A 20,185-nucleotide genomic window follows, 5' to 3' on the forward strand; every position below is an offset into this window, starting at 1 on the left:
TAGTTTTTTTTTTTTTTTTCCCCCAATCTTTGTTTGTGGATTGGACCTTTGTTCACTCGCTCGCACAGCCTCTCTCACCCCCTTTCCCAGCTCTCAGTCACTGCGGCACTTGCTTATTAAAGTTAACGATGGCTTTGATCTGGCCAAAGAACCCGGGCAGGAATCTGTCAATCATCGTTTAACTTGTTAAACAGTTTCTGCAAGGAAGCGCGGGCTGGAATGATTGTGTGTGTCTGGGGGGGAGAATACGGAGACGTTCGAGACATATAAAATAAAAGCGAGAAGTGATTATGAGGAGTTTGTCATTTCTACATGTCACTCCAAGAGTCACAGCCATCTTAGGTAAACAGAAGCATTTAATAAAGCCAAGCATTTTTCTACTTCAGTACTTTATTCTTGTTTTAAAATGGTTCAGTGGGACAGTTATGTTTAAAACTGATCATAATTATTACATTTGGAGTGCTTAAAAAGCATTTATTAAAAAAAAAAATATATATATATATATATATATATATATATACATACATACATTTTTTTAAATCATACTTTGGGGGGAAAAAGTGAGAAAAAACATGTCTTATACAGTTGTGGTCAAAAGTTTACATACACTTGTGAAGAACATAATGTCATGGCTCTCTTGAGTTTCCAGTTATTTCTACAACTCTGATTTTTCTCCGATAGAGTGATTGGAACAGATACTTCTTTGTCACGTAAAACATTCATGAAGTTTGGTTCTTTTTTGACTTTATTATGGGTTAACAGAAAAAGTGATCAAATTTGCTGGGTCAAAAATATACATACATGGATCTGAAAAAGTGACTCATTGACTTGAACAAGTCAGGAAAGTCACTTGGAGCCATTTCAAAGCAGCTGCAGGTCCCAAGAGCAACAGTGCAAACAATTGTTTGTAAGTGTAAAGTGCATGGCACTGTTTTGTCACTGCCACGATCAGGAAGAAAACGCAAGCTATCACCTGCTGCTGAGAGAAAAATTGGTCAGGAGGGTGAAGATTCAACCGAGAATCAACAAAAAGCAGATCTGCCAAGAATTAGAAGCTGCTGGAACACAGGTGTCAGTGTCCACAGTCAAGGGTGTTTTGCATCTCCATGGACTGAGAGGCTGCCGTGCAAGAAGGAAGCCCTTGCTCCAAAAGCGGCACCTTAAGGCTCGACTGAAGTTTGCTGCTGATCACATGGACAAAGATAAGACCTTCTGGAGGAAAGTTCTGTGGTCAGACGAAACAAAAATCGAGCTGTTTGTCCACAATGCCCAGCAATATGTTTGGAGGAGAAAAGGTGAGGCCTTTAACCCCAAGTACACCATGCCTACCATCAAGCACGGTGGTGGTAGTATTATGCTGTGGGGCTGTTTTGCTGCCAATGGAACTGGTTCTTTACAGAGAGTAAATGGGATAATGAAGAAGGAGGATTACCTTCAAATTCTTCAAGATAACCTAACGTCATCAGCCCGAAGATTGGGTCTTAGGCGCAGTTGGGTGTTCCAACAGGACAATGACCCCAAACACACATCAAAAATGGTAACGGAATGGCTAAATCAGGCTAGAATTAAGGTTTTCGAATGGCGTTCCCAAAGTCCTGACTTAAACTCCATTGAGAACTTGTGGACAATGCTGAAGAAACAAGTCCATGTCAGAAAGCCATCAAATTTAACTGAACAGAACCAATTCTGTCAAGAGGAGTGGTCAAAGATTCAACCAGAAGCTTGCCGGAAGCTTGTGGATGGCTACCAAAAGCGCCTAATTGAAGTGAAAATGGCCAAGGAACATGTTACCAAATATTAGCGCTGTTGTATGTATATTTTTGACCCAGCAGATTTGATCACTTTTTTCTGTTCACCCATAATAAAGTCATAAAAGAACCAAACTTCATGAATGTTTTTTTGTGACAAAGAAGTATCTGTTCCAATCACTCTATCAAAGAAAAATCGAGTTGTAGAAATAACTGGAAACTCAAGAGAGCCATGACATTATGTTCTTCACAAGTGTATGTAAACTTTTGACCACAACTGTATGTATCTCTTTCCAGTGCTAGATCTGAATGAATACATTGAGCACACATACACACACAAAAAAAAAAAATGGGATTGGGGGGGGTATGCGCTACTTTGCGGTTTTTCACTCAGTATATACTTAGAATACTGTACACTGTGGTCATGATGAGTCATCCAAAGTCTTTCCAACAGCTTTTCAAGTCATCTAGTAAAATTTCTTTAAAAAAAAAAAAATTAATATCGCAATATAATATCGCAGTATATCACAAACCCTCCAAAAAATCGCAGCAATAGTTTTTTTCCAATATCGTTCAGGCCTACTCATAATTATCACTTAATTGTATTTTTTTGTTACTGTCGCATTTTCTCAGATATGTTAGATCAGGGGTGCCCAAGTCCAGCCCTCGAGAGCCCCTATCCAGCTTGTTTTCCATGTATCCCTCCTCTAACACACCTGAATCAAATAATCAGGATCGTTATCATGCTCCTGCAGAGCTTGCTGATGAGCTGATCATTTGATTCAGTTGTGTTGGAGGAGGGAGACATGGAAAACAAGCTGGATAGCGGCTCTCGAGGACCGGACTTGGGCACCCCTGTGTTAGATGATAAATAATCGATCCAAACAAAGAAAAATTTGAAAAAAAAAGTTTCAAAGGGTAAATATATGAAAAAGAAAATCTCGGCCACTCCTTGATGTCTGCAATTTCTGCATCGCGACCCTTGTTGTATTACCATGTTTCACCCATAAAATCCCCCCAAAAAATCCAGCTGTGGCCATTCACAGCTGTGTCATGACACTCAGTGATACATGCTATATGGAGTTTTTGGAGCGAAACAAGGTAAGTATGCGATAATATCTCGTTAAAGTCATGGCGTCATTAATTCTGCTTTTTCATGCGCTCACCTCCAGATAGGGTTTCGCTGTTTATTTATTTATTTATTTTCTAAAAATGCCCTCCTGTTCAAAATTTTTCCTCCCCCAGAAAACTGAGATTTTAAGCTTTCTAATGATGTATCACACATGCATATCGGACTATTTTGAAAGTTGGCCAAATTGGGGGTCTCAGAGCAGAACTTCAAGTCACCTGACTGTTACCCATCATGTATATATATACAGTGCCTTGCAAAAGTATTCGGCCCCCTTGAACCTTGCAACCTTTCGCCACATTTCAGGCTTCAAACATAAAGATATAAAATTTTAATTTTTTGTCAAGAATCAACAACAAGTGGGACACAATCGTGAAGTGGAACAAAAATTATTGGATAATTTCAACTTTTTTAACAAATAAAAAACTGAAAAGTGGGGCGTGCAATATTATTCGGCCCCCTTGCGTTAATACTTTGTAGCGCCACCTTTTGCTCCAATTACAGCTGCAAGTCGCTTGGGGTATGTTTCTATCAGTTTTGCACATCGAGAGACTGACATTCTTGCCCATTCTTCCTTGCAAAACAGCTCGAGCTCAGTGAGGTTGGATGGAGAGTGTTTGTGAACAGCAGTCTTCAGCTCTTTCCACATATTCTCGATTGGATTCAGGTCTGGACTTTGACTTGGCCATTCTAACACCTGGATACGTTTATTTTTGAACCATTCCATTGTAGATTTGGCTTTATGTTTTGGATCATTGTCCTGTTGGAAGATAAATCTCCGTCCCAGTCTCGGGTCTTGTGCAGATACCAACAGGTTTTCTTCCAGAATGTTCCTGTATTTGGCTGCATCCATCTTCACGTCAATTTTAACCATCTTCCCTGTCCCTGCTGAAGAAAAGCAGACCCAAACCATGATGCTGCCACCACCATGTTTGACAGTGGGGATGGTGTGTTCAGGGTGATGAGCTGTGTTGCTTTTACGCCAAACATATCGTTTTGCATTGTGGCCAAAAAGTTCAATTTTGGTTTCATCTGACCAGAGCACCTTCTTCCACATGTTTGGTGTGTCTCCCAGGTGGCTTGTGGCAAACTTTAAACGAGACTTTTTATGGATATCTTTGAGAAATGGCTTTCTTCTTGCCACTCTTCCATAAAGGCCAGATTTGTGCAGTGTACGACTGATTGTTGTCCTATGGACAGACTCTCCCACCTCAGCTGTAGATCTCTGCAGTTCATCCAGAGTGATCATGGGCCTCTTGGCTGCATCTCCTTGTTTGAGAAGAAAGTTTGGAAGGACGGCCGGGTCTTGGTAGATTTGCAGTGGTCTGATGCTCCTTCCATTTCAATATGATGGCCTGCACAGTGCTCCTTGAGATGTTTAAAGCTTGGGAAATCTTTTTGTATCCAAATCCGGCTTTAAACTTCTCCACAACAGTATCTCGGACCTGCCTGGTGTGTTCCTTGGTTTTCATAATGCTCTCTGCACTTTAAACAGAACCCTGAGACTATCACAGAGCAGGTGCATTTATACGGAGACTTGATTACACACAAGTGGATTCTATTTATCATCATCGGTCATTTAGGACAACATTGGATCATTCAGAGATAGGGCTGGGCGATATGGCCTTAAGTACGTATCACGATAAATTGAGCAGATTTACCTCGATAACAATAAATGACGATAAATTCGCCCAAGCAAACTGTTATATACTTTGAAAATTTGAATCAATGCATGGAATACAAATGAACAGTTTCACGTTAAATTTATTTACCAGCTTTCAATTTAACAATTGCACATGCAGTCTAAACATTAAGTATTAAAATAAATCTTGTAAACAATAAGAATTCTTGTGTGAACATTTATAACAGCTTGTATGACTTGAAAAATATCATCACTTGAATTTAATTAAATTCATTCCGCATTGTTATATGCTAGATAGTGGCATACGTTTAGATATTTAGAATAGATACAAATACGACACATCCACCCGCCCCCCAGAAATTATACTTAATTAAAAAATAAAATGTTTCACAAACCTTTCCTTTCTTTTATTCGGCTCAAATATTTACATCTTATGATTTTGGAAATCCTTACAGTATGCAATAAATAATATTCCTGTTCACAAGCACTGTGCTTACTGTACTGTAATTTTTACAAAAAAATAAACAATACATAGTTACTCCCCGTCATCTAGGACGAGCCACTTACAAGACTAGCACTGTCGTGTATTACAAATACTGCTTTGAACACATCTTCACGGACAAAAGCAATGACACAGGCTTAAAGAGGTCAACTTTAATTGTGTAAATCACACTTAATGACGACACGATCTCCTGGTTGAAATAGACGACATCCACTTAATTCTATTAAAGATATGTAATGCTGAGGCAATTTGTCAACTTTACTTTTAAAAAGAAACGTGCACTGTTTATCCAGTAGATGGGGCTCTTGCAGTGTGTCAAACAGTGATTCAATTTAGGGCAATTGTCTTAAAAGTGGTTCATTGTTTCAGAAAGCCTCGGTTTTTCCATCCCTATCTGGAACCCGTCAAGAGTTTACTTAATGTCGGGTGAAAGTTTGGCGATGCTAACTTAAGCCCGACTTCATCCCGTTTACTTGTAGCGTTAGCCGCTACCGTTAGCTGCTAGCGTTAGCCTACCGGGCTTCTGTTTGATTGGCTTCCTGAAAACCATGTGACTCCAAACGTAAGCACACAGTCTGCTTTCTTAAAGGGGAATGAACATAGCCGAACGACACAGTCAAAGCGGGATGAAAAGACTATATTTTCTTCTTTTATTAAATTACCGAATTTACCGACATGGTCAAAATTACGTCGGTCATCGTGAAGAATTTCGGTAACGGTAAATTTTCGGTTTACCGCCCTGCTCTATTCAGAGATCCTCACTGAACTTCTGGAGTGAGTTTGCTGCACTGAAAGTAAAGGGGCCGAATAATATTGCACGCCCCACTTTTCAGTTTTTTATTTGTTAAAAAAGTTTAAATTATCCAATAAATGTTGTTCCATTTCACGATTGTGTCCCACTTGTTGTTGATTCTTGACAAAAAAATTAAATTTCATATCTTTATGTTTGAAGCCTGAAATGTGGCGAAAGGTTGCAAGATTCAAGGGGGCCGAATACTTTTGCAAGGCACTGTATGTGTATATATTTATATTAAGAGTGTGACAATATCTCGATGCAGCGATATATCGCGATATTTTGCAACCCGATGGGTTATCGATATGCTCCCGCCAAGAATCGATACTTTTATTTAACATATTGGCCATACTATGGAGTATGGATGCTGTAAACTGCTCAATGTTTGTTGAGCAATTCCTTGGCGGTCCACTAGGGGCGCTCGGGAGTGGCGGTGAGGGTAAAGTGCGCACAAGTTGTCTAGAAAAGAAGAGCGGAAGCTCAAGTGGGTTGAAAAAATAAAAAAGCTCCGTGAGAACGGTGGAGGTAAAAAATGAGAAAAATATTGCTACAAATCACACATGGGGACACACTTTAGATTTTACACCAACAAGAAAGGAAGTAAGGTGAATAAGGACTTTGCTGTATGCAAGAATTGTCGAAGAAAAATAAGTTTCACTGGGAGCTGGTGACGTAGTGGATACCGGAGTTTGTGAGCTTCGCTTTCATCACTTGAGGTAAGAAAGTTATGCAATGTAATTGACTTTTTAATTTACATGTATTATTTCGATGACATTTGGTGTTGAATGATATACAATAAACCAGGACCCTAAACTGGATGAAAATGAATATCGAATAAGCCCACATGAATTTACCGATTTATTTGATATTATTTGAGAACCAATTTCCATCTAGTTTACTACACAAACTGTTATGACTGTCATTTTGATACAATAAGCTATAAAATGGTTTGAATAGGTTCCAAGATATATAAAGTGATGTGCATGATAATTAATGAAGCCTACATATTAAAAATAGGTAATTATTGATGTAGCTACATATTAAAAATAGGTAATTATTGAATTTTTAATTTCTATACATTCAATTCATATTTTTTTTAATTCAATACTTCCAACACAAAAAAAAAATCAGGATTTCAACTCAAACGCTATGAAGTAGCTAATATTTTTTGTTTTATTTTGTTGTTTTTAAGGTGAGGAAGACTGTGACTGAGCAAGTCTGACATCTTAAATGCTGAAGCAGATAGCGGAAGTGCTCAAACCAAGCAACAAAGGTCATATACGAAGAAAAGACCCACCAATTTTATCATTGCCCCACTCCAAGCTCAACTGCTGACACCTACGGCACTTTTTATTTTTTATTTTTTTAAAGATTTAAAACTTTAAAGAAATTAAGGGTGCCATTCATCATGATCTCTCCAAGCGATATCAGTGGTCGTGGTTGGTTTCCTCTATATGTGCAGGGGCACAATTTGCAGTAGATTTATATTTTACAGCAATGTTGAACAGAAAAGGTGTCACTGCTTAATAAATGACTTAAACAGTATTTTTTCTATTTTTAAATATCTTTTTTTTTTTTTTTTTTTTTTTCCGTTTCAACAGTTGTATCGTAGAATGTCATGTATCCAATTTCTGACCAATATATCGATAATCGCTGTATCGTGATATAATCGTTATCGTGAGCCTTGTATCGCAAATCCTATCGTATCGTGAGGTGCCCTGAGGTTCCCACTCCTAATACATACATATATATATATATATATACAGTGCCTTGCAAAAGTATTCGGCCCCCTTGAATCTTGCAACCTTTCGCCACATTTCAGGCTTCAAACATAAAGATATGAAATTTAATTTTTTTGTCAAGAATCAACAAGTGGGACACAATCGTGAAGTGGAACAACATTTATTGGATAATTTAAACTTTTCTAACAAATAAAAAACTGAAAAGTGGGGCGTGCAATATTTTTCGGCCCCTTTACTTTCAGTGCAGCAAACTCATTCCAGAAGTTCAGTGAGGATCTCCTAATGATCCAATGTTGTCCTAAATGACCGATGATGATAAATAGAATCCACCTGTGTGTAATCAAGTCTCCGTATAAATGCACCTGCTCTGTGATAGTCTCAGGGTTCTGTTTAAAGTGCAGAGAGCATTATGAAAACCAAGGAACACACCAGGCAGGTCCGAGATACTGTTGTGGAGAAGTTTAAAGCCGGATTTGGATACAAAAAGATTTCCCAAGCTTTAAACATCTCAAGGAGCACTGTGCAAGCCATCATATTGAAACGGAAGGAGCATCAGACCACTGCAAATCTACCAAGACCCGGCCGTCCTTCCAAACTTTCTTCTCAAACAAGGAGAAAACTGATCAGAGATGCAGCCAAGAGGCCCATGATCACTCTGGATGAACTGCAGAGATCTACAGCTGAGGTGGGAGAGTCTGTCCATAGGACAACAATCAGTCATACACTGCACAAATCTGGCCTATATGGAAGAGTGGCAAGAAGAAAGCCATTTCTCAAAGATATCCATAAAAAGTCTCGTTTAAAGTTTGCCACAAGCCACCTGGGAGACACACCAAACATGTGGAAGAAGGTGCTCTGGTCAGATGAAACCAAAATTGAACTTTTTGGCCACAATGCAAAACGATATGTTTGGCGTAAAAGCAACACAGCTCATCACCCTGAACACACCATCCCCACTGTCAAACATGGTGGTGGCAGCATCATGGTTTGGGCCTGCTTTTGTTCAGCAGGGACAGGGAAGATGGTTAAAATTGACGGGAAGATGGATGCACCCAAATACAGGAACATTCTGGAAGAAAACCTGTTGGTATCTGCACAAGACCTGAGACTGGGACGGAGATTTATCTTCCAACAGGACAATGATCCAAAACATAAAGCCAAATCTACAATGGAATGGTTCAAAAATAAACGTATCCAGGTGTTAGAATGGTCAAGTCAAAGTCCAGACCTGAATCCAATCGAGAATCTGTGGAAAGAGCTGAAGACTGCTGTTCACAAACACTCCCCATCCAACCTCACTGAGCTCGAGCTGTTTTGCAAGGAAGAATGGGCAAGAATGTCAGTCTCTCGATGTGCAAAACTGAGAGAAACATACCCCAAGCGACTTGCAGCTGTAATTGGAGCAAAAGGTGGCGCTACAAAGTATTAACGCAAGGGGGCCGAATAATACTGCACGCCCCACTTTTCAGTTTTTTATCTGTTAAAAAAGTTTAAATTATCCAATAAATTTTGTTCCACTTCACGATTATGTCCCACTTGTTGTTGATTCTTGACAAAAAATTAAAATTTTATATCTTTATGTTTGAAGCCTGAAATGTGGCGAAAGGTTGCAAGGTTCAAGGGGGCCGAATACTTTTGCAAGGCACTGTGTATATATATATATATATATATATATATATATATATATATATATATATAAATTGAGCAGATTTATCTCGATAACGATAAATGACGATAAATTCGCCCAAGCGGACTGTTATATAATTTGAAAATTTGAATCAATGCATGAAATACAGATTAACTATTTCTTGTTGATTTATTTACCAGCATTCACTTTGATATACTGTATTTAACAATTGTACATGCAGTCTAAACATTAAGTTTATAAAAATGTATTGTAAGCAATAAGAATTCAAGTATGAACATTTATAACAGCGTGTATGACTTGAACAATGTACATTGTCAAAATCAATATGCCTGTGCAAACATGTAATTGTAACACAAATGACTTGCAGCTTGAACAGTACACTTCAAAAAGACAACTTATTGTTAATGGCTGCTGTGACATAATTATTAAATACAAGTGTTTACTTTATGGTTTAAGGGTTTTTTCCCCCCCAGTGCATTTTTCAATAAATGCACGCACAATAAAAATAGCTGGGGCCATTTCTCTGTCATTATAAGTTTTGCCGTTGGATTGTACTTTATGCTGAATGCTTTACCATCACAAAAGCTATCAGAGGAATCACACACAGACAGATACAAAATAACGCCACATAGTAATTGCTAGATGCAGTCCGTGCCCAATCCACTCATTAAGTTCAGCCGTTTCGACAAGGTTAGAGCCGCTATCCGACTCCATAACGTTCATTTGTAGCGTTGGCCACTAGCTAGCGTTAGCCTGGCTACCAGTAGAAAGCACTGAAAGCACCATCTCCGGAAATCGTGAGAACAAAGGAGGACAGCGGGTGAAAGCCCGTCTGGATGCCACCAAGAGTCTACTAAATGTCGGTTGAAAGTTTGGTGAACCTCCCTTAAGCCACACTCCATCACGTTTTGCTTGTAGCGTTAGCTGCTAGCGTTAGCTTACCGGGCTTTTGTTTGATTGGCTTCCTGATGATCACGTGACTCCCTACGTAAGCACATTCACTGCTTTCTTAAAGGGGAATGAACATAGACGAACAACACAGAATCAAAGCGGGATGAAAAGACTATATTTTCTTGTTTTATTAATTTACCGTATTTACCGACATGGTCAAAATTACGTCGGTCATCGTTAAGAATTTCGGTGACGGTAAATTTTCGGTTTACCGCCCTGCTCTAATATATATACACATACATATATATATATACATACATACACACACACACACATATATATATACATATATGTACATACATACATATACACACACTTTTTATTTTTATTTTTTAACCCTTACAGGGCACTCGTTGACTGTCATTGACGGCCCTAGACGTCAAATCCATTTTAACGCAGAGAGGCTAATGTATTAAAGTCAAAATGATGAAAATTAAATCAATTGGCCGTCAATGGCACGCAATAAGTTAAAGTTTCATTGTATGAAAAAAAAAAAAAACTACTTTAGAGTGTTACTTGGGGCTTAACCAGTGTGTATTTCAGTTTTTATTCATTTTAATTTAATTGTTATAGTTTTTATTAACATTGTATTAATGTTTAACCGTATTTAAAATTATTTAAAAGTACAATTATGATTAATAATTTTCAAAAACTAAAATAATAATAATTGCTAATATTTCAGTTTTTTTAAATGACTAAAAATAGTCACTTGCCCTTGTAGGCTCCAATAATAGTAATAAGCCACAATTGTTCTCTTTTTGTAAAATATGTAATTAGAAACTCATAAACTATTGCCATTGATTTAAAAATCTATAATATTTAGTACATGTTTTGACCTACGGAGGGTGCCATGATTTATGCGTGCAATGGACGCTCAGGATGATGACGTAGTTTGTCACTCACTAGACGAACAATACCGGTCTGTAATTCCTTCTACGAGGCGAGACGTCCAACACATGCTCACATCAGTTAAAAGCAGCGAGTACTTATTATTTGTGTTTTTATTCTTTTAGTAGCTTTTCATTGCCTCAAAATACTTTTTACATGTGTTTCTCTCTCATACTTTTAGGCATTGTGTTTTCTTGTGGTAGCTTTTGAGCAGATTGTTGATCTGTTGACCACATTAGTCACGTAGCGTATTTAAACCACCATTATTTTATATTACTACGTTTAAGTATTTTCGGAAGGCAACTTTAGTATGTTCTGTCTGTATGCATCTAAAAAAAACAGGCTGAAAATGCACGGTAGTACTTTGGGTGTCAAATTCGCCTGTTGTCGGACATTTTGTCAGTGTAGCACATTTTGGCAAAACATCGGTTTTGTAATACTCTCATCTCATCCCGTCTTTCCTGTTCATTTTGCTTTTGCTGCTCGTTTTGTAAAATATCGACAATGCTGTCATGCTCAATAATGTTCCTCTCGGGTTCAAACTGAAAGGGTTGAACAGATGACATGTTAATGTTGCTAGAGTCATACTGCAGAAGCCCGGGAGCGTAATCATGCAACGTCACAGCCCTGCGACGTAAACAAAAATGGCGACCTACTAGTTAAACTAACTTTACAAATTGTATAAAAACGAAAACATCAAGAGGGGTTTTTATATAAATTTAACTCATAATAACGTTTATCTTTCTTTCTACTCACCTCTTGCCTATAGTCTTGGTCCCGCTGAGCCACATCCGCTAAAAGAGTCACCAAACAGAAGCTGAAGTTTTCCGCGACTGGCAGAAACTCTGTAGAACAGATGTCATCACACAAAATACACAAAAAAGTTCATCTATAACTGGGAGAGCTGGTAGTAAATTTTCATGTTTTGGTGCCATTGACGGCGACGGACGTCTAATCCATTTTGACTGGGAGGGCTGGCAGTGATCATTCTCTGCCAGCCCCTCCCTAGGAGAGATAGGTTGGACGTCTATCTCTGTCAATGGCAGTCAGTGACAGCAGGTCAACAAGTCCACACTTTCAAAAGAGGAATGTTCTGGCAAAGGGTCCCCTATATGTAAGAGGATTTTTCTTACCCTTTCCTTTTTTCCCCAAGCCCTCTTCAATCCACTGGACACGTGGGAGGCCTCTCAGTAGGCTCAGTAAGTAGGAAACAAGGGTGTCTTTGTGCTGTGGGTGCAAGGCAAATAATAACACAAACCCAAACAACTGCACTTTGTCTGAAACAAGTGATAAATACTGTAGCAGGTAAAAATAACAAGGCAACACATACAATTTTCAACAAATCCCAAAATTTGACGTAATTTCCCAGGCTCACAATACTGGCAAGTCTTTTTAAAATGATCTCAAATTTTGACAAAATTTTTAGAAATGTATCAAGATTTTATATTTAGTATATTTCTCTTTTCAGGTTGAAAAATGCCCGACCATGCTCTTCTTGAAATATGCTCAAACACAGTCACCCAACACTGCGCCACGCCTTCAGAGCACAGTTTGGGAAAAAAATAAACAACAAGCAAAAATATTTGTAAAAAAATATATATATATAATTAAAGGGGAAGGCTGTGTGATTATGGAGGACCAGGAGTGCAAAAATTCAATAAATAAATACACAATTAAATAAATAATTAAAAGTGTCATTAAAATGCTTCTATTTCAATATTTATTTATTTATTTCAATTTTTATTTCAATATTTATTTATTTATTTCAATTTATATTTATTTATTTCAATATTTATTTATTTATTTCAATTTATATTTATTTATTTCAATTTTTATTTATTTATTTTAAATTTTTATTTATTTCGATTTTTATTTATTTCAATTTTTATTTATTTATTTCAATTTTTATTTGTTTATTTCAAATTTTATTTCGATTTTTATGTATTTATTTCAACTTTTATGTATTTATATCAACTTTTATTTATTTATTTCGATTTTTATTTATTTATTTCGATTTTTATTTATTTATTTCATCATTTATTTATTTATTTCAACATTTATTCATTTCACTTTTTATTTATTTCATTCTTGCACTCTTGTTCCTCTGGCGGTGCAACCATGAAATAATTTTATCTGTCACGTTTGCTCGTCAAAGTTTCTAACGTCTGATTGGTTGCTCTTCAAAGTAAGTCTTAACTAGTCGATCTCAGATAATAGATTGACGCCTGAGGCATTGGCTAATTTTTATGTACACACGATACATAAGGTGGCAGTGTAGATCCGTATAATCTGAAAAATAATTGCTCCCTCAAAATCACAAAGACGACGAAGATTAGTAGCGTCACTAGCGTGGTCAGGCAAAACATACATGTGTCCAAAATGTGCCCAGAGCTGCCCAGAGAAGCAGCAAATTTAATCGAGGACACTCTGAGGAGAACTCCACCAGCAGCCCATGGTGGAGTCCAGTTTGTGACTTCTACATCGCGCGGGCCAGCGCCTTTAAACGGGCTGATGTCTGCATACGGGAACTCTAGTATAACTCAGAAGTGGAACAGTCCTTGGATATTTACCAGATTTTACTATTATTATTATTATTTATTTTTTTTTTATCAAGTTTTGAAATAAGGCTAAATGACAGAAAGAACTAGCAGTTTTCTAAGTAGTTTTACTCTGAACTCCGACATCATTTTTACATGATAATGATTTAGTTTGGGGTGCTCCAGTGTCTCTCTAAAGTGGACCCGTTATCGAATAGGTCACCGTTTTTCCCCCATATATTTAATAAAGGGACTTGCGCTCTGAAGCCACGTCATTGCATTCTGAAGCCAGCGCATTGCATTACCGTAATGCAAACAATAATCCAAATGAGGGGCGGCTGGTTTGGCTTCGTTTTTACGAGTGGAGGCTGGCTTGACCGCAGTTCTAAACTATAGTAAACTCTTCGATCAACATCTTGATCTGACAGAGCCGAGATGATGCCAATAACGTTAATTAATTGCTCTGTTTTGTAGGACACGTACTCAGGGTCCAAATGTCCTGCTTCAATTTGTTCTGAGAAATCTAACATGTCCCAAGAGAGCTCATGCAAAATCTCAGATAATGACGCCATGTTGGGAAGAAATAGGATGAAGCAATCGCTTATTACTCGATCAACTCATACCCCGTCTAGTTCACGCCCGCCCACCGAGTTTGATGAGCCAATGACAGATAAAATTATTTCATGCGGCCCACACGGGGAACAAGAGTGCAAGAATGAAATAAATAAAAAGTGAAATAAATAAAAGTTGAAATAAATAAATAAATGATTAAATAAATAAATAAAAATTGAAATAAATAAATAAAAATGGAAATAAATGAATAAAAATTTAAATAAATAAATATAAAATGAAATAAATAAATAAAAACTGAAATAAATAAATAAAAGTTGAAATAAAAGAATAAAAATTGAAATAAATAAATAAAAGTTGAAATAAATTTTGAAATAAATAAATATAAATTGAAATAAATAAATAAAAATTGAAATAAATAAATAAAAATCGAAATAAATTTTGAAATAAATAAATATAAATTGAAATAAATAAATAAAAATTGAAATAAATAAATATGAATCGAAATAAATAAATACAAACGGAAATAAATAATTAAAAATTGAAATAAATAAATATAAATCAAAATAAATAAATAAATAAAAATTGAAATAAATAAATAAAAATTGAAATAAATAAATAAAAATTGAAATAAATATTGAAATAAATAAATAAATATAGAAATAAAAGCATTTTAATGACACTTTTAATTATTTATTTAATTGTGTATTTATTTATTGAATTTTTTCACTCCTGGTCCTCCATAGCGTGTTTGGCTAGAATTGAATGTAAATCAGCGACATAATTTACAAGTCTCTAAATTTCTTGTTTTAACCCTCTGATACGGCTCAGTTTTGTATTAAATAAATGAATATTTGTTAGCAATGTTTTCTGCCACTTGCAAGATTTAATGAAGCGATTTAATTTTCCAGGCTCACTGTTTTGTCTCTGAACACTCACACAGGTCACGAATTCACAAACTATGTAAAATCATGGTTGCCACTCTGAAGGTGTACCCACAAGTCTTTGCGCCATTCACAGGCGCAATCACAAGTAATATATATTTTTTACAATAATTTATATGTTAATATACATATACTAGTATAAACATATACAGTATACAGTGAAACTGACGCAATCATTTCAAATGTCAATATGTGCGTGGTGCTCCCAGTGTTGTCATTTCTGTGAAACTAGGTTGAAATGGCTATTTGAGTGTTAAAGGTTGCCAACCCGTTCTAGGTAATTAGAAGCTTCTTGAACTTCAGTTTAATTATTTAAAGAAGCTTATGAGGGCTGATGCATGTCTAATCACAGGCTTAATGAGATGTAAACCATTAGCTTATCATGGTGATATAGAGCACGTGGAGTCACGTGAGAGGATAGTATCAATGTGAAGGAAACCGACTACAAGAACCAACGCCCACCTGTAAGCCAGACTCCACTAGAAAGACGGCCAGCGCTACAACAGCATCGACTCGGCGTACGTCCAGTGAGAAAACACCTCGTGACTCTAATGGACACATACATTGTAGCTTCTGGACCTAAAATGGCACAAAGAAAAATATTAATATTGAAGCAATTGTCTAACTCTTAATGGGGCACTCTTTTAACTCACTGTTGACACTGCGAGATGTCCAATTCATTTTGACTGGGAGGGTTGGTAGCAAATTATGTAATGATTTGGACTATCAGCAGCCAGTCTCTCATTTTAAATGAATATACTGTAGATGTACTGTATATCGTTGTCAACGGCAGGCTTTGGCTTTAGGGCTGCAGCTATCAATTATTTTAGTAGTTGATTAATCGATGGATTACTTAGTTCAAATGATCGAGTCATCGGATAAGGAACATAAAAAATTAAATACCTGAGCTGAACCTCAAACGGTATAAAATAATTAATATGTGAGGATCTAAGTACAACAAAAGAACAATTGGCTAACGTACAAAGCAAAAGTCTGCTAGCTCAAATGCTATAAAATGCCAACTTTTTTTTTTACAAAGCTCTTAACAAATGGTTCAAACACATATTCCCACAAAAAATGGCTAAATATACCCATAAACTAAATTACAAATGCATTAAAAAACATTAGTGCAAACAAAAACTTAGCTTATGTTGGTCTTAACAAGGAGCAGTTGGATTCAACCATGTGGAATTAGTTATGTCACATAAATGCAAACTTTCAAAGTGAACCATTACAACACCACTTTAATTAAACGAATACTCAAAGCAACAAAATTTAATTAGAATATTTTTTCTAATCGAATTGCTTGAGTTAATCGATTAATCGTTGCAACACTAATTGGGTTGAATACTATGCAATTTCAATTAAAAATACTGTGTGTATATATATATGGCGTAAAACACAGACAAGACTGAAAAGCAGTTTCTGCTCTTGCTCTCCTCTTTAAAAGAAACTGCTGTATTTTAAGCCAAAACAACTGTTGTGTTTGACAGAACAATATGTCTATATGCTGCCATAGCAGATTCATGGCGCATTAAGCCCCCGAACTATTTTTAATTTGTCCGTTTTACCCTGTAAACCCCTGTTTACAGAGGTCGCGCAACCACTTTTGTTTCAACCCAGCCATGAAACAAAGGTAATTAATTATATTTATTATTCAAAATGTCTGTCATTTTTAGCTTAGAATCATTAATTGATGTCTAATATTATTTTTTTTAACTACTTTAAAAAATTATTCACCTGCATATTTTAAACTTTTAAACAAATGATGTCACAATGAAAAAAATGAATGAAAAGCCACGGATATCTACCTCATAACTATCGCTTAATTGTACTTTTTTTGTTACTGTCGCATTTTCTCAGATATGCTAGATGATGAATAATCGATCCAAACAAAGAAAAATTGGAGAAAAAAAAAAAAGTTTAAAAGGGTAAATATAAAAGGAAATCTCGACCACTCCTTGATGTCTGCGATTTCTGCGTCGTGACCCTTGTTATATTTCCACGTTTCACCCATAAAATCCCCCAAAAATCCAGCTGTGGCCATTCACAGCTGTGTCTTGACACTCAGTGATACATGCTACATGGAGTTTTTGGATCGAACAAGTTAAGTACGCGATAATATCTTGTTAAAGTCATGGCGTCTGTAATTCTGTCCTCATGTGTTCTCACCTCCAGATAGGGTTTTGCTGTTTAAAAAACTTTTTTTTAAATGCCCTCCTGTTCAAATTTTTTCTTCCCCCAGAAAATTGAGATTTTAAGCTTTCCAATGATGTATCACACATGCATATCGGACAATTTTGAAATTTGGCCAAATTGGGGGTCTCAAAGTGGAACTTCAAGTCACCTGAGTGTTTTCCGCCATATATACAGCCTACTGTAATTCTAATTGAGACCTGGCATCCGCATATGTGGACATCACATTTTTTGGTCATGTAGGCCTCTTGTAGCTTTGCACACTTTATGGACTTACGTTTCGTTAAACTACCAAAAATGGTCACTCACCCTATAAAAGGTTAATGCTGTGGTGCTAAAGTATATATATATTTTTTTTACAGAAATTATTCACGACCATATTTTAGTGTGCATTGAGAAATGGCCCATATAGATTATTCCATTTCATTTAATCAGTAGGAAAATGATCATTTATATAATACAAATGATGTATCTTTGTTCATTCTATGCCAACTACATATTAGTCCTTCTCAAAAATCAGCATATTGTGATAAAGTTCATTATTTTCAGTAATGTACTGATAAACATTAGACTTTCATATATTTTAGATTCATTTCACACAACTGAAGTCGTTCAAGCCTTTTATTGTTTTAATATTGATGGTTTTGGCAAAAAAGTCAAGAAAACCCAAAAATCCCTATCTCAAAAATTAGCATATCATGAAAAGGTAATCTAAAGAAGCTACTAACCTAATCTTCTGAATCAACGAATTAACTCGAAACCCCTGCGAAAGATTCCTGAGGCTCTTAAAAACTCCCTGCCTGGTTCATTACTCAAAACCGCAATCATGGGGAAAACTGCCGACCTGACTGCTGTCCACAAGGCCATCTTTGACACCCTCAAGCAAGAGGCTAACACACAGAAAGAAATTTCTGAGCGAATAGGCTGTTCCCAGAGTGCTGTATCAAGGCAAACGCTGCACAACCAGAAGAGGTGACTGCACCCTGAGAAAGACTGTGGAGAAGGGCCGATTCCAGACCTTGGGGGACCTGCCTAAACAGTGGACTGAATCTGGAGTAGAAACATCCAGAGCCACCGTGCACAGGCGTGTGTAAAACAGCGGCAGAAGCACCTGACCTGGGCTACAGAGAAGCAGCACTGGACTGTTGCGCAGTGGTCCAAAGTACTTTTTTCAGATCAAAGCAAATTTTGCATGTCATTCGGAAATCAAGGTGCCAGAGTTTGGAGGTAGACTGGGGAGAAGGAAATGCCAAAATGCCTGAAGTCCAGTGTCAATTACCCACAGTCAGTGATGGTCTGGGGTGCCATGTCAGCTACTGGTGCTGGTCTACTGTGTTTTATCAAGAGCAGGGTCAATGCAGCAAGCTATCAGGAGATTTTGGAGCCCTTCATGCTTCCATCTGCTGAAAAGCTTTATGGAGATGAAGATTTTATTTTTCACCACGACCTGGCACCGGCTCACAGTGCCAAAACCACTGGTAAATTGTTTACTGACCATGGCATTAATGTGCTCAATTGGCCTGCTAACTCTCCTGACCTGAACCCCATAGAGAATATGTGGGATATTGTGAAGAGGAAGTTGAGCGACACCAGACCTAACACTGTGGATGAGCTGAAAGGCCGCTATCGAAGAATCCTGGGCCTCCATAACACCTCAGCAGTACCACAGGCTGATTGCCTCCATGCCCTGCCGCATTGAAGCAGTCATTTCTGCAAAAGGATTCCCGACCAAGTATTGATTGCATAGCTGATATGATTAATTGAAGGTTGACTTTTTTTTGTCAAAAAACACTTTTTTGTATTGTCGGATGAGATATGCTAATTTTTGGAGATAGTCAAGAAAAAACAAAAATCCCTTTTTTGCCAAAATCATCAATATTAAAACAATAAAAGGCTTGAACTATTTCAATTGTGTGTAATCAATCTAAAATATATGAAAGTCTAATGTTTATCAGTACATTACAGAAAATAATGAACTTTATCACAATATGCTAATTTTTGAGAATGACTAGTATAGTGATTGGCAATGGTTTGTTCTTCCACTAGATGGCAGGTGGAGCAATTAACCTTTGACGACCTGTTGTCATTCAAACAGCATAGAATAGTTTTTTCACAGAGCCATGTAAACAATATGAGTAAATTGTGATTATATCATTTCATGATACAGTCAATATTTTTAGGTGTATTTTTTGGGGGGGGGCAGGAAGCGGGTACTTAGTACGCCTGAGTTTTAACTCTTTAGATATGTCCAACGATACAGGCAGATAATATCGAACACGCACAATCAACTCTGCTTTTTTTTAAACTGTAGCGATAATAACCTTAAAAGCGAATTAAATCAGATATAGGTACCAGTCACACGGTTACCTCAAACCAAGATTGCGGACTATTTATTCCTTCTCTATGGTGTAACACCAAACTAAACTGTCATTCTACACAACGAAGAAGATAGACCTCAAGCAATACCTGGCGAAATTCTACAATCCGACAGCCGTCAAATAAGAAGACGCCGCTGCCAGTGCGGAAGCAGACCTTCTTTATCTTTGCCCTGTTGCTCTTGTTTACACAGACAATTTTACCGAAACCCGTTGCCGCGGCTTACCTTTTCGGCCGGTGCGGGTTGGTGGACGGCCAAAGAGCGTGCCAGTGACAAGACTGTATTGAAATAAAAGCCTCTGTGGCCACCTCCTGTCACCGACATGTTTACCTCCACATCCGCTGACTCTGCGCGGCGCGGAGGGGAAACAAGCGAGTGAAAGCGAGAGCGAGAAACGGCAGCTGCCCGCTGGCGCTTCTGGAAGCCGCAGTACGGGCAATCAGGAGGGACATTTTTTATTTATTTTAATGTCTTCAGAATACTTACGTTTACCGTGAAAACATTGTATTTTAATTTCT

The 20,185-nt window shown here is 37.1% G+C and overlaps 1 protein-coding gene across 2 annotated transcripts in view; it reads right to left on the reverse strand.

The window, feature by feature from the left end:
* pi4kab (phosphatidylinositol 4-kinase, catalytic, alpha b) overlaps nt 1-20,082 on the reverse strand; it is a 66,846-nt gene extending 46,764 nt beyond the window's left edge. For both annotated transcript variants that reach the window (XM_057831441.1, XM_057831440.1), the window contains exons 1-4: nt 19,893-20,082; nt 15,557-15,673; nt 12,177-12,270; nt 11,800-11,888 (exon numbers count right to left, since the gene is read on the reverse strand). In XM_057831441.1, coding sequence (XP_057687424.1) covers nt 11,800-11,888; nt 12,177-12,270; nt 15,557-15,673; nt 19,893-19,991 — 399 coding nt within the window. In that variant the 5' untranslated portion in view covers nt 19,992-20,082. The remainder of the gene's footprint in view (nt 1-11,799; nt 11,889-12,176; nt 12,271-15,556; nt 15,674-19,892) is intronic.
* Between the last annotated feature and the right edge of the window lie 103 nt (nt 20,083-20,185).

Source organism: Corythoichthys intestinalis, chromosome 3, assembly GCF_030265065.1.
Source record: "Corythoichthys intestinalis isolate RoL2023-P3 chromosome 3, ASM3026506v1, whole genome shotgun sequence".
Taxonomy (NCBI): Eukaryota; Metazoa; Chordata; class Actinopteri; order Syngnathiformes; family Syngnathidae; genus Corythoichthys; species Corythoichthys intestinalis.